Genomic DNA, 16229 nt, shown 5'->3' with positions numbered 1-16229 from the left:
GGTGTGGCTCCGGAGGTTGGGGAAGGGCAGAGGCCAGCTGGGCAGTCAGGGGAAGAACCAGGCCCATCCCCTCTTCATCCTAGGACATGTAAGGAGGAATGGAGAAGGAAACAACTTGGCTTACGAGAGAGGAAGCGGACATGATCCCCTCATTGGTTGCAGCTGGGGAGAATAGTATATAAGAGGAATGGTTAAAACACATCGTTGCCAGAAGCAAAGCATGTTTTATTTTGATCTGAAGTTATCTTGGTTGGTGTCCTTCCAACAGACTGTGCCTTATTATCTCCTTGAAGCTGGTAATTACTTATCCTGGTCCGTTATGGAATTTCTTTCATTGTAGTTTGTTTTGGTTTTTTATTTCACCTCTATCTGCTCATTAAGTTCAGACTGCATTGCTTTCTTTTGAAGACTATTTTTGCATAAGTTTTGTCTCCAACTGAGAATTATTGAACAGTGGGGCCAAATTGGAGGCATTAAAGGACATTTTTTTACGTTTTGAATTTTGTTATGTTTGTGTTACACTCCTGGTCATCACAATTATAATATTACATATATAATATTATGGAAAAGGTACAAAAAATATCCCCACCCCCAACTAGCTTAATATAAAAGAGAAGTTAAGTTTAAAAATTAAGTAGGCAAAGCTTTAGAACTTGTCAGAACGCTGAGACTTTGGAATGGTCCAAAGGAGCTTTGCAATTTTGCTTTCTTTGTATCATTAGGAATTGTACAGTTGCATACCAGAAATCAAAAACAGAACTTGGAATATATATTTCCTTTTACTTTCTTTCTCTTTCACCATCCTGTTATAGTGGATTATTTTGTAAAATGTCCTTTGTAAAATGTCCAGATTTGTTCTATGAAAATAAAATAGTTTATTTTGTTTTATTTAACAATGTTTTGTATAACAAGAGATGTCCTCAGGAGCTAAAGAGATCAAGATGATATCTGTGTCTGCAGAATTGAAGTCTATTCCTTTTTTTACATATTTTGCACCATCTTGACTTTTTAAATTACTTTTACATACACTCTTGCCTAACATATTCTTTATGTGTGATAACTGGCTATATTTTATTTGAGAATTGATCATCAATCGAGTATGATTTATTTATACTATATAATGTTGACAGACTTTGCTACAAACATGTACTGTAGTTTGGGAATCAGTGAATATTTTACCATGTCATCTAAGAAAAGTTCAGTATTTTCAAACATGCTTTAAATTGTCTTAACTAGCTGCTTTGGCAAGAAATGTGATTAAACTAAACTAAACTAAACTAAAAAAAGCAATTTGCAGCTGACTTATGCAAAGAAATTGTTTTGTGTAAATTACATATGACTACATTTTTCAAACAAGGAGGAGCTGGAATTTCTCCCAACTGTTATATTTAAAGAGAATTTTAGAAAAAAGAAGAACTATTCAAATTTCTAATATATCTTGCCATTGTCAAATAATTTTAAAATTTAGTGATACTGACTTATATTTTCAGGTGTCATATTAAATTTTTTTTCCAGCAAAATTTCTGTGTTCCAGTTTTAACTAACAGCATTGTCCACTATTTAATCTGGAAAATATATTGAGATCATAATTTCTTGAAAAATATTCAGAAGAAAATTTGTTTTTGTTTTATTTTGAAACAGAGGAAAGAGGGGGTGTTATTGTAATATTATGTTTACCTTTCCCTAAAATTCAGAAAATGCTTTCATGGAAGTCTTTTTATCTTCTTTTTATCTATGCAATAAAAAGGCTGTAATGAGGTTGTAATGAGAAATTTTGGCTGGTTCAGAATTACACAATGAAATTTAAACTGGGCTGGGCATTCGCATCTAATGTCCCCAGTCCTGGCTCATCACCTTCTATATTATATTCTACTATAGTAGTTTTATACAGTATCAATGTGCTACATGTTTTGGTTAAAAGCACATCAATTTTATATTTGACACATTTGAGTCAAATAGAATTGACTGCATCTGGTTTCTTTGTTGTCAATTTTGTCAATAAATTTAACTGTAGATCTATTGTTACCTTCACTTAATGATCTAATTTATACATAATGTCTTATCAAAGATTTTTTTTTGTTTGAGGCTTAGAATATTTTGACCATTCATTTCAAGCATTATACAATAATTTATTTTTGTTAGCAAATGACACCTGAAAATTGCAGTTTGCTTATATATTCTGGCTTTGTTAATATATTCCCTGTCTTAATCCAGAATTTGGCTTGTTCCCAGATTATTACTTACTCATTTCAGTATTCCATTAATGTTTGCTAAGTATTTGCAGATCAAGTGGGGGGGACAAGTACTTCTCGATTTATAAATCGAGTTAGCAATCATTGGAAGTTACAACAGACCCTCCATTCCACAAAGCTATTTATAACTCGATTTCAAGTTACAGCTGCCACAGCACTCCCATGATCATTTGTTCTTGTGACCAACCGCAGAGACACTGCAGCGCAATCCCTCACCTATGTCTCCCTCACATCCTGCACCATTGGGTCCCTAAAGGCACTTTGCCGCTTTTGCCATCCTGCTGGATTCCACATAGTCTTCCTCACCTCAGTCACCAATTGCTCAATTAACTTCTCTGGACCTCAGGGAGGGAAGGAGAACAGGTTTCTTCAATGGCCACAAGGCACAATCTCACAAGCAGCCATCTTTTTCTAAGCACTCCTGGATGCTGCTTCAACTCTATGACTAATGTAACCTAGCCCTTTGTAGTTGCTGTCAGATTTCGCTTGTGGGATTTTGCCATGTGGTCCATCAAAGGAGCATCCTGTCCTCCTTTACTACCCTAACTTCCTGAGTTCTGTAGATCTTCAGAAGATAAGTGACTGATTATGAAGGGAGTAGTTGGAGACCCAAGCGGCTGTGGGGACCCAAGAATGCAGTGGTGGGATTCAAAAAAAATTATTACCGGTTCTATGGGCTGGCTTGGTGAGCGTGGCAGGTGAAGGATACTGCAAAATCTCCAGTCAGAGGTGGGATTTGCTGGTTCTCAACCTGCTGAATACCACCTCTGCAAGGATGGGAAGCAAAGCATGGGATATCAAGGGATGGAAGAGACCTTGGGAGACTTGAGGCAGGTGAACAGGGGGTGGTTTCCCCCACTTCTGAGGCACTCTGTGCTCCACTTAACAACCTGCTCATTCATTTAATTATTAGAGAGAGCAGGGATAGAGGAATTGTTAAGTGAAACAGTTCACCTGTAATCAATCAGTTTGATCAAGACATTATTTTATTTCAATGTAAGATTAATTCAGGTTTAAACTTGACTTATTCAATAAATAGCTAAAATGACCTTGCCTTAGTGTATGCGAATGATATATATTGTAAGAATTTTATGAGTACTTATTAATAGGATTGCAATGACAATTTTTTAAAAATGGAATTAATTATTTTTATCTTCCATTGCATTTTTCTCAAAATATATTGATTGTTCCTGACATATCATGAAAAAATGAATTTTAAAGGCCGTATCTTTACTTGTGATGGATTTTCATTTTGGGTATAAAATATCATGGCATAACTAATTAAGTTAGTCTTTAAAGGATTTTTTTGTTCATACAGTATCAGTTTAATGTAGGCCAAAAAATTAAAATTTGGATGTTGAAGGAATGGATCCAAAAAAAGCTTTCATTCATTAGATTAAAACATGAGGTGATGTTTAACTATGGAGTACACACTGAAAGTTTTGTTTCTGGGGCCTCTTTAAAGGGTGGTAAAAATTCCAAACTGCACATATGGGGGTAGAGCTCCATCCACAATATAAATTAGCCATTCAAGAAGAGAAAGTAGTTTTTCTCAACCTTTACAATGTTATGATGTGTGGATTTCAATTCCCAGAATTCCCCAGACAACACTTCTTTGGATTATCAGCACTGGACAAAAACAATGAAAAATATTTTTTCTACTATAGGATTGTGAGGGGAATATATGTGGGTTTCTTTTCAAATGAACATTCTGACTAAGCCTCTAAGAATCTTTAAAAGTTTGGAAACAGTTTTAGTGCTTAAATTACAATATTGTTCCACCATTTTAATTCTCTGGTTCATTCAGCCACTGGAATGGATATTCATGACATGCTTAAAATACTTCATAAATCATTTACTATGAAATAAACAAAACATTTTTAATTCAATTGTGATCTGATGTACTTGCTGTGCATATGAAAGTTATAGGCACCATTGAGAAAAATAAATTTTAGAAGGAAAGAACAATATTTGTGTCTTTAAATATATATACAGGTATTTCATGTATCTATTTTTTTTTACTTTTCTTCAGTTTATACCAGATTCAAAAACTTTTGTTCCAGTTAAAGTAATCAAACAAGGTAATGTAGTATTTTGTGTGCTTATATTTATAGAACAGAAAGAATGTGCATGAAAAAAGATGTGTTGCTTATATGCAATTGGAGAAAAAATACATCTGCTTAACTTAAGTACGCTGGAAATATTCTAAAATATCAACTCTTTCAGCAAATTCAATTGTCTCAGACAATTCCCCTCAGTGAGAGAAATCTTGCATTAGTCAGGTTATATAGCAGAGCTTGTCATCCTTGCAGAAAATTAAACAAAACCTGGATTGAGTTTACCCCACAACACATACAATGGTTTGGCAGCAAAGCAGAATCCCTCCTTATGTAGCCTTGTGGACAGGAATGAATCAAGGAAGGTTATGCAGAATAACTATCACAAGCTTTTTGCAAATAAAACTTTACTGATATCAATATATTTACTTTGATCATTCACAAGGTGCTGTTCTCTGTATCAAGTAGGTTATTAAAAACATACGAGTATCATTTTATAAGTTCTGATTTAGTATGTTTCTTTCCCAACCAAATACACACACCCTACACTATCTTCTACTTAGCAAAATTGGTATACAGCTTTTGAAAGGTTTGGAAGGTAGTAAATGGTGATATCTACTATAATTTTGCATATGGTCATTATATCAGGAATTCAGAGATCTGATGTTAATCAATAATTAGTGCACTCTTGTATCTGCCAAATAAAATAAAAAGAAAAGAAAAAGATGATTTTTAAATAAAATCATCACCTTGAATTTTTAGTATCCTATCTGGAGTTTCCAAAGTTTCTTTGGTAGTTTTTCACCTTCAAATCCACATTTTCATTATATAATGTTACATAATACTAAATATTGTGTTTCATAAATAACAAAAATATGTATAATTTAATAAAAATGCAGTTTATAAGAACCATTCAGAATCTTTCGTATCAACCAGATATGAAAGATTCTGAATGTCAGATTTATTATATCAAAACATGTCAGATTTATTATATCAAAACAATTTCTAACAGTTTCATTCTTATTACTTCCACAGTTCTTCAAAATATTACACATCGGACACAGTCTGAAATTCTACATAAAGGAAATTCTCCTTTATCAGGACCAATATTAGGTAATTAAGATGGTCATTATTTTTTATAAACATTCTGTGACTTACTTTCACAACTTATTTGTGGGAGGCTCTGAGTCTAAATGGATATAATAGCTAAACCAATTCTTATTAGCTTGTAGTGCATTTGGAGTACAAGCTAATGGACTTTTTATGATAAAGAAATTTAAAGTACACAGTTAAACTTTTCAGTCTTTGGTAGTGCCAACTTTGTTGGTAACATAATGCTTTATTTTGTTAGCATTATCACTTGAACAATATCAACATTTTGTCTTGGTATTCTACTATACATATTCAGAAAAGAAGTAAAAGGGTTTTAAAAAGCTGGTGTATTGTAATTATATAACATCTCTCTGGGATGGTAAAGGATGCCTATTACTGGCAATTATTGAAAAATAAACACATAATTTTCTATACTTATAAGATGAAGCTATAATCCTTTTTCTACCTCTACTCTGCCAACTGATTCTTTCTACTACTGATTTTATTCTCTACATAACTGGAATCTTAGAAATGCTTCTAACCGATTAACTGATTCATTTATCTGTATGTGTAGTGCACCTTATTGTTCCTGATTTCAATGCAACAAAACAGAAACCTCCATCTTCCTCAGGGTTGGATATATTTGAAAAACCAAAACAAAGTGTAGGTAAGTAGAAAACCTTGGGTGAATAGAATTTTTCTCTCATTCACATAGGAGTGTCATATGTTTAACCATGGCCATGATGTGAAATAGCAGACAAGCTGTTGGATGTATACTCATGTCATGCCCCTGGTGGAGACTGACTCTGAGGGAGAGGAGGAACAGCCAACAGGGAGTGGAAATGTGGATACGGAAATTGTGGAGGAGGCTGGGGAACGGCAGAGGCTGACTGGCCAGTCAGAGAAGGACCCAGGCCATCCCCTCTCCATCCTAGGGCATGCAGGGAGGAGAGGATAATGGAGAGACGTGGTCTACTGGGGAGGAGATGGCCTTGATCCTTTCAATAGGCTGCAGATGTGATAACTGGATAAAAGGATGGACGTGCATACGGGCAAGTGCTAGAAACAAAGCGTGGAAATATCTCTAGTTTATTGTTCTTCTGAGTTTGGCATCCTTCCCAGTGTGTGTTCTGATATCTGTGGATGTCTTCAAGCCCTTATCTTGCCTCGTTTGTGTTGTTTTTTACTCTTTATAATTTAAATGGCATTTCCTCCTTCTTGTGTGGGAGTTTTTTGTCTCCAGTCAAGGATATTTTGAGCCTGGAAGCAAAGTGAAGGGGAAAAAAAGGGCTTCCCCTGTTTTTGTGACTGCTTATTTTGTATCCCATCCTGGGTCATCACAACTCATCTACCAAAAGGCCACCTTTTTTTTACTTACTTACTTATTTACCTGTTTAACTAGTCACAATTTATGCTGAACTAAGGCAGAAGACAGAACTGTGCCCATCACTTTCTTCCACCCCTAGGAAGGAGGTATGGCAAACCACTTCTGAAAAACTTGGCAAAAATATTGCTGGAACTTGTGCAGGCAGTCGTTGAGATATTGGCTGGAAGGAAAAAAGGATAAAGATAAAAATCTAACTATATATAGCCTTGTTTCATTACTCTTTATTTAGAATGATATTATGACAATAAGTGAGAAGACTAAATTCTGCTATAATTCCAGAATCAATTGACCTACAGTCAGTACAAATTGTTATTTAATGAGGACTTTAAAAGTGAGGCTTTGTAGATAAAGTCCAACTGAGTGCAGTTTATAGTTGTTTCTCATGTTCCAAGTTATTTGCGACTAGTGACTTTTTCCATTTAAGAATCCTATGAACTGAATGTTTCTAATTATTACCTGTAAAAGTTCCAAAGTCTATTTGCTCAATTTTTGTTTGTGATAAATATGCTAAAATTAATTGCTTAAGTCATGATGTGCTTCAGAAGCTAATTCAATTGTATCCCTATCATTATATTTAGGGATCAGTGTAGACTTTAAAAAAATACCTAACAAGAATGGAAATGTACAGAAAATTTTGATATAGTTTTGTGTAACAGTTTATTTGGCATAATGTTTCTCTCAAATTACTATAATTTGTTTAGATATATTATTTATTTGCTGTTTAGTTCAATTACTATGGATATTGTTATCCTGATAGATTCAGCAATATGTAGCATAATAAATAAACAATTTCAACCAGACCATAGATGGTAGTAGATGGTAGAGTTAGTTATCATTTGTCTTTCTATTTTCTATTATGTCCACAAAGAAAACATTTCCTATATATATTTGGAAAAAGATAGATTTGCATTTAAACACATTTTAATTTTTTAAATCTTGTATCAGAAAATTTATGTAGAAAAACCTCTGAAATATAAAATAAAATTATTACCTAGGAAATTTGTATTTAAAATAATAGACTTTCAGACAATATGGTGTATTTATATTAAGGAAAGTTGAAAATAAAGATTCATGCACTTTTATTTAGATTGTACATATGGAAAACCAAAATATAGCTTTAGCAATTTAAGCAGTAATTAATCAATGTATACTGATTCAGACGGCCTGACTAAAAGTAGTCAACCTTAATTGCAGATATAGGCAATATATATTTCCTTTTAAACTAAAAGGGATTGCATTTTTGCTTTATGCAGCTAAGAACAAAACTCAAGAATGGATCCCAAAATCAAACACATCAGAAGTCAAAGAAATTGCCCCACAATCCCAGATTGGTGATTATTTTGTTCTTTCTTTGTTTCTATATAGTTATTTGACAAGAACTTTTATTTAATTGTTTATACTGAGCTAATATTACTTTACATTAATCACATCTCACATTATTTGGAAAAATATATTGAGAGACATACATTTTCCTGATTTTTATTGCTTATTTTATTCAGTGACTTCTAGAGAACCAGTGAATATACATTAATGTGTTTTGTGCAGTTTTGTGAAGTTTTAATTCAGGAAATAGCAGTTAAAGATATATGAGAAGAGCATATAATCCATGGATGGAAGGCCCCTTTTGTCCATTAGGGAAGACTGCTGGACATATGTCAGAAATAGTATTCACCCAGACCCATTGCTCAGGCATTACTGAACCTGTGCTTTTAAAGCCATATATAGTATTTTATATCACACCTGACTTTCTAGCAGAGTGCAGGTTCAGAATTTAGATTCTTTTTTAGCAGTTCATTTTTCTCATGTTCTTACAGTGCTGCACACTTTACAAATAAGTAAGTATGATTGGAATCAAGCTTAACATTTGATAGCTACATTGGACATAATTGTTAATTCTTGGCAACAGCAATAAAATAGTTTGCCAGTGCTTTTGAAATCTTATCAGTTTCTTAGTCTAGTTTACAAACCAGGAAATACTTTTGGTGATAGTCTCTCCAAGTACTAAGTAGGTCCATAACTGCTTCTAAGCTCAGGTATAATCTAATGTATTTTATTAAAAGGAGTTCATGTCCTTCTTAGGAAGAAGATATAATTTAGCCAGGGTGAGATTCTACCAGTTCGCACCTATTCGCTAGAACCAGTTGTTAACATTCTAAGCAGTTCGGAGAACCAGTTGTTGTTCCTGCCTAATCCTGTAAGGAAGGCAGGAAGAAAACATTCTGGTGTTGCTTACAGAAACTGCCTTTCTGTTAACCCTTATTACATTCTTGGCAGGACTAGACTTCCTGTCTCAGGAATGTCTCTGGAGTTTTTTTCCCCTCCTTTGCTGATACCTTGTTTGTGTGGAGTGACCATTCAAAGTTACAATGGCACTGAAAAAAGTGACCTATGACCATTTTTCACAGTTACAACTGTTGCTGCATCCCCATAGTCATGAGAGGTCAGACGAGGAGATGCGTGCCTTGATGTGAGTGATATTGAGTTGGCCATACCCAGCCAATAACATGACCACCAAGCCATGTCCACCAAGTCACATGACCACCAAGCCACACCCACCACCTAAGCCACACCCATAGAACCAATTGTTAAAAATTTGAATCCCACCCCTGAATTTAGTTTACTGATAAAGTTAAATTTAGTTTAAGCTAATAGTTTCTCTCTCTCTCTCTCTCTCTCTCTCTCTCTCTCTCTCCCTCCCTCCCTCCCTCCCTCCCTCCCTGCATCCCTCCTCTATCCATCTATCCATCCATCCATCCACCCATCCATCCATCTTCATACAGCTATGGCTGAACAAGATTTGGAAAGGAGTAAACATACAGCATCTGAAGTTCCAAAAGATTCTGCAGTCAGTCAAGGTAACATATTATTTCCATGCTTTATTTTGCTGTTTTGAATTACCAATTAACATGTACTGAACTGAAACAGTGCCATAATGATGCAGGTTTTTTTTTCAAGCTATGAGGTGCTATATTATCTGTGCATTTCTAATTAAAGCATGGGTTAACTTTTTGAATAATTGTGAGATTGTGCCAAAATAGTTGTATAGAAAGGGGCATAGTAATGGCATGTAAAAACAGCACATTTTATAACATTATTCAGTTTTAATTTGTGGAATTTTATGTACAGAACTGCAAGTGCTATGTTGACAGAAAGTAAGGAAAGGTTTTTCAATCTGATTCACTTTATAAAAGCTGGAAGTATAGTTCATGGCCAAAAGTTCTATTGGCTGTAAGCTCTGAGGCCTGTAGTCCTGTCATATCTGGAAAACATCTGGTTATGAATGGCTAATGAAAAATAATAGTTCTTATAAAAATGGCCTTAACTTTTTTTTAAATCTCTGGAAATGAAATTAAATTTTCAAAGCCCAGAAATGAATCATGTAATACGCTTATGAATATTTTATATTTATTGAAATATAGTTCAAGTTATTATAAAGACTGCTAATCAAAGCCCTTCCCAGTATATATTCCAGAGAGAATAGGATAGTGAAGAAAAAGAATATAGATATTAAGTGAAATTGCTTATACCTAAAATGTTATTTAACAAAAGTTTATATTTCTTTGTTTAAATGGTAACAAAGTGACTGTTCCCTTTTTTCAGAAATTTAAAGAATAAAAAGAGAAAAGCAACAGAATTTTTGAACTAGAAAAGAATTGCTGATAGTAGTAGGTGAAATAGATTTCCCATAGTTAATGAGATTTCACTTTAATTTGGAAGAACAAAAAAATAATAAGGAAATCCATCTTTAACAGAGGGGTATGTAACACCCTGTTAATGTAATGCAATCTAATGTTTGTTTATTGAAAAATAAGGCACACTTTATTCAAAGGGACCTTTTTTCCCAGGAATATATATTTCCTGTGTCTTTTCCAGGAATATTTCAACAGTAAGATTTTGAAAAATATTCTGTCATCTAATATTTATTTATTAATTGCTCACTGAATTATTTCCATTTCCTCTATTAACTGAAAAACAGCTTTTGGAGCAATGAAATGAAAACACAAAATACTATCTGGTGAAACCTGCTTTGTTTGAACTATGCCATATATTTGGTCATTTGGTGTGTAAAGAAAAGGTGTTACTTTTGATTTCTTTTAGTTCACACCGAAAGTGAACTGGAATCTTCAAAACCTAGCAAAGTTCCTATGACTGAAATGCCACCTGTCACATTGGGTAAATACTTCATTTACATATCGCAAAGCTACTAGTAGTGCTACTAATATATATAGTACAAACATTATATTTAAATCAATTAAATACCTTGCATTAATGTATTTTTTTATTTTTTGATTATTGCCATCAAGTCATTTTTTTATTTCTAGAAATTACATACATAGATTTTTTTTTCGCATGACAAACTACCCCTAATCTGACCATTTAGGTCTTTTAGCAGTGCACTCATTGTAACCGAGTCCATCTATCTTGTTGATAGTCATCCTCTCCCTTTTTTCTTTCCACCTTTCCCAGAATTAAAGCCTTTCCTGGAAATCTAGATCGTCAAATAATGGTTCCAAAGTCTGTTCACTTGTATTTTGAGATTCCATTGTCTTTGCCATTATTGTCAGCTTTGATTTTATGAAGCTGTCTTCAGCACACTATATATACCCCTGGAATTCATGCTTCATGGTAACTTTAAAAAAAAAAAACATTAGCTAAGAGTACCACCATGAAGATAAACCTATCTTGGAACTGAATCTTTTGCCTTTGCAGTATTTACTAGTAATAATATTAGTACTTCATTTATGTCACTTAAAGAAAATTTCTTGGTTTTCCCAAGCCATCTTTGCTATTAATCTAGCAGTGTAAAATGTTGTGACTTTAAGAATCCATTGAAAAACCACTAGTAGAGTTTACCCTTGTTTTCTATTTATGGTAATTTTAATCATCACAATAAATTCCAGTTTGGTTATAAAAAGGAATGACTTTGTTTTAGTAAAGGAATAGCCACAATCCAACAGACATTAAACATACTTAATCTCACTGAAATAAATCTTCATCACGATGAATCACTCTGTTGGATTCCAGTCAATATCTTTTTCAATCGCATTTTAACAAAACAAAATGATACAATTCTCAAAATACAAGCTTTTACAAGCTGGTGAGCAACAGAGTCTTTTAGATATTTGTAAATTCACATATTTGTTTTTTTGAGCTATCTTTTTGGAGTGGCATTGGCCATTAGCTTAACCATACACATTGTTCTCTCTTTCATCCTGTACAGATGCTTAGACAGGCAGTCCTCAACTTACAATTGTTCATACAGGAAATGTTCAAAGTTACAATGGTACTAAGCAAAGGGATTTATAGTATGACCCATGCCTGAAGTTAGGGACATATAGGTGGGTGAAGGAGTTGTAGGCAGTTGTTCATTTTACTGAAGTTCAGAACTAAGAGACATCAAACCTGGAATGGTTTGGATTGGGGTGGATACTTACTTAAAAAGTATAATCCTTGGTTAAATGGCAACTGGGACTGCCAGGATTGCAGTCACTTTTGTTGCTTCACATTTACAACAATGTCACTTAGCAATGGAGAGTCTGGTACTAATTGTGGACGTGAGTCTATTTCCCTCAGTCTGATTTAGTAAAAATGTTTATACCGTCATTATGTAAGCAGAGAGTGTGTAAACTATAAGATTATGTCCACTATATTATATCATTAAATCATAAGTATTTTTCAAGATTTGTGAAATCATATAGTGGCTTTTCTTGTTTTATTTTTGTTTTTAATATTTAGATCTTCACAAGTTTCTAGGACTTCCAAAAACAAGACCATCTCCTAGGCCTCAAATGCCCACAGAATCATCAGGTAAAGATGATTTCTTTTTAATATTATTTTAATTATATTTTCACTTTGAAATTCTTCAGAAAGGATTAGCATTCTTAGATTATTTTAGTCCTAAAATTCCATCTTGACAACATTTAAGGTTTTTCTTTAGTCTTAATGATAGATTTAGTCTTTATATCATAAATTCTTTGATTGGCATTAAATTATGTCCTGAAAAGGCTTATGGTAGAACAGTCATAATTTTTAATATAAATTTGTACCAATGTTTTATTTTTTAAAAAATGACAATTTCCTTTATTTTAGTTTCAAAGAAAATGCAGCCAGTTCCTTTAGAACCCAAAACACCTGTTCCAAAGACTATACAGACAAAAGCAGGTAATTATTTTTCTCCAATATTACATTTGAATAATGCAGTTTATAAATAAAGCTGTTTTGTATATGTTCAAACAATATTTAGCTAAAGTTACTTCCATTATGATGACTCTACTTCTGGTTCAGATCCAGTATAGGCTTACAGTAAAAAACCCTTATTCTCAGTGTTTAAGCTTGGAAAGTTTAAAGACTATTGTGAATCATTTTCAAATTGTCTCTGAAGAATTGCGGAGTAGAAATGAAAATACCCACTCATCAGGTACGGAAAAGAAATATATTCCTAAATATAACATAGCTATTCTATCTGATTCCAAGACAGTATTCAGAGTACTTGCATGCACAAACATATCCTGTCTTTATAATTGTGATAGATGGATTTCTCATTGTGTTTTGTTAATCAAGCTGTAATGGCATAGTTCACACACATAATACTAAATCATAATAGGAGAGTCTCTGCATCATGCTGAGACAAAAGCACAATTCACATTATGGTTTATTATTTCGCATGACACACAAAATTCGGATTTAGGTTTAAGCAGCAGGAAGTTGAAGCTGAAAAGAAAGAAAAATAAGTCTTTTCTGGTCTTCTTTTAAGGAAGCTATTTGTGACTGAATGTATCAAAAAGGATTAAGGCATCATAGTGGGTGTTTTTTGTTTTTGTTTTGTAAAAGAGAGTGTGTTGTAATTTGTTAAATGAATTTTAATAATATATTGATCTTATTAGAAACGGGCCTGCTGTAAAAGGATCAGGGCTATGATGTTAGTTTTGAACAACTTGAATATTAAACTAAAAAAATGTACTTTCTGTCCTGCACAAACAGCAACTTCAGAAAGGTCAATTTTTATGAGAGCATTGACAAAGAGAGGATGTTTTAACCTCAGATAATATATGTTTCAGATACTTCCAGCTAAACAATATTGTCAAAGATAAAAAAAATTATTCTACAAGAATCTGTAGTTAACATAAGATAGTTAACCATAAGGCTATTTTTATTGAATAAAAACATTTTAAAAATTGTCATCATAGATTTAAAGGTGTTTTTTTCTTTCAATTTTCCTTAACTCCTTTTGATTCATTAATGAATTGATATTACAAAGAAGATTTTATACTTGGCTTGATACTTATTTCAAATAAATTTTCTTGGGAGACTTCAATAAATATGTCCAAGCAACATATTTAAGTGTTTTAGTTGTATGAAATTGTTATAAAATTTGTTTTTTCTACAGGAAGCAATCTTGGTGGGCTACTTATTATAAATTTAAAGTTTCTGTAAAAGACTTCTTTGTTAAAATGGGTATTATATTTTATCAGCACACTAATAGTTCTGAAAATATAATCTGAATCTATCTGTAAATAGAATAAATGCCATTGCTTCAGCCAAAAACTATGATTCATGCAATTTTCCTAATAAAAACTCTTAGGTTATGTCCTTTCTGTTGGCAAAAAACCGTTTTTCCAAGTTAGCATGTTTGTAAATGGACTTTAAATTTAATTAGAAACATAAACATGTTTTATGCATACCATTTTTAATTCATCTAACTTTTTTAAAGATTTTCCTGTTTTTGACACCTTTTCTACGAATATTATTATTATTATTGTTGTTGTTGTTATTATTATTATTATTATTATTTTGTTGGTCACACAGTTAATCAGGTATTTAGACTGGATTTGGCAGTCGCAAGATTAAGATTCTTGTGGAATTTTAATCTCCATTACGAGTTAATGCTTAGAACATGGCTGCAAATGCATCAGGCAGGTTTAAATGTTTTTTTACATTTTGTAGTAAAGTTTGAGGGTTCTCATCAGATTAGTATCTGTTGGGGAAGGTAGATTTCCAGAAATTGTTGTTAGGGAAATTTAAAGCAATGATAGATAGTGAAAGATAAAGATTATGATGGTAGATGAAATGTGATCCTTATGGAAAGTTGGTTCAGAAGTGAATAGGGACATTTTGTTTAATCTACTTATTTGGATATTACACTTCCTATTGTTTTGTTATATTGCCATGCTTCTAATCTCCTTACCAACTGCTATTGTAGTAATTTTACAAGGGAACTGAATATATAATTTCTTTCCTTTGCCACCTAGCAAAGGAATGGTATTTATTTGTGTGCTGTGTTTTCATAAAGTTAGTTGTTTTGTATCTGGCCCTGGAATTGTTTGAGGGGAAAGGTCTGCCTAAGGTTTTAAATTCATGACAAAGGTGATAACAGAAGGAATCCTTATGGTATATAGAAATTTATCTCCCATTCCACATCAAGAAAGCTGATGGATTGCTTATTTTAATAACAAAAAAAAAGAAATATTCCATCTGTGAGAAATAAGATGGGCAAAAAGATGCATAGAAAGCATATTCACCATAGCGCTTGAAGGATCTTGAAGTCTACTAGACTAATGTCCTGCCCAGTGGGGGACTATCCTCTTACTATCCTAGACAAATGTCTATCAAATCTTTTCTTAAAAACTTAAAAACTTCAGGAAATAAGCTGTTCCCATACTTAACGGCTCTCATAGCTGGTAAACTTCTTCTTTTCTCAATTTAGGATCTGGGAAGTGTTCACAAATTGGTACTAGTCTTACCTTCAAGCAATATAGATATTAAGTCCCACTTCCTGTCTTGTACCATCCTATCATGCACTGGAATGCATGCCTCCTCTTAGCCTTGTCTTCTGTAGGGTAAACATATCAAGTTCATTTAACCAGTCTTGGTAGAATTTGGCCAAGTCACTTAGCCAAGTTTTCTCTCTTCTTGGTATTCTTCATAATTCCTTAGCATCATCTTTGTATTGTGGCAACTAGAAATAGCATTCCAGGTGCTTTCTGACCAGTGCTTCATAGATAAGTATTATAACTAATTTTGACACAAAACTTTGTTGATGAAGCTCAAAATTAACTGTTCAGAAATATAATCTATTATTGAAGTAGATGTTAGCTCGATGTTACCATTTAGATTTTGATGATAATAAACTCTTGCCCAATTTTTTCCTTTAATTTTAAGCACTGAAACCTATTTATAGGGTGTTTTTCTCCTCTGGTTCTAAACATTTAGCTATGCATTCCATTAATACATTACTTCCCACATTGTCCTCAAATTGAACTTTTTAACTTGGAGATAACAAAGAATGTTTTTGTTGTACTTTTCTCCCCATGATTTTATAGCCCAGGTTTTGTATGTTTTGCTTTTACTTTAAGAATTGATTGCAGTAAGGCCACCACTGATCCCCAAATCAATTGGAAAAAATGTGAAACTACATACATGGGATTTGGGGTGTATTAATAA

General features: G+C 33.1%; 1 protein-coding gene across 1 annotated transcript in view; it reads left to right on the top strand.

Moving 5' to 3' along the window:
- Positions 1 to 16229, top strand: part of ABI3BP (ABI family member 3 binding protein) — a 138596-nt gene that overhangs the window by 48511 nt on the left and 73856 nt on the right. Inside the window, exons 7-14 of the mRNA XM_087937347.1 lie at positions 4285 to 4333; positions 5345 to 5422; positions 5976 to 6068; positions 8042 to 8119; positions 9569 to 9643; positions 10887 to 10961; positions 12525 to 12596; positions 12879 to 12950. Of these exons, the coding sequence (XP_087793473.1) occupies positions 4285 to 4333; positions 5345 to 5422; positions 5976 to 6068; positions 8042 to 8119; positions 9569 to 9643; positions 10887 to 10961; positions 12525 to 12596; positions 12879 to 12950 (592 nt within the window). The remainder of the gene's footprint in view (positions 1 to 4284; positions 4334 to 5344; positions 5423 to 5975; positions 6069 to 8041; positions 8120 to 9568; positions 9644 to 10886; positions 10962 to 12524; positions 12597 to 12878; positions 12951 to 16229) is intronic.

Source organism: Pseudonaja textilis, chromosome 7, assembly GCF_049901715.1.
Source record: "Pseudonaja textilis isolate UNSWEBS1 chromosome 7, rPseTex1.2, whole genome shotgun sequence".
Taxonomy (NCBI): Eukaryota; Metazoa; Chordata; class Lepidosauria; order Squamata; family Elapidae; genus Pseudonaja; species Pseudonaja textilis.
The sequence above is the reverse complement of the archived record's forward strand: the minus strand, read 5'-3'. Positions and strand labels throughout refer to the sequence as shown.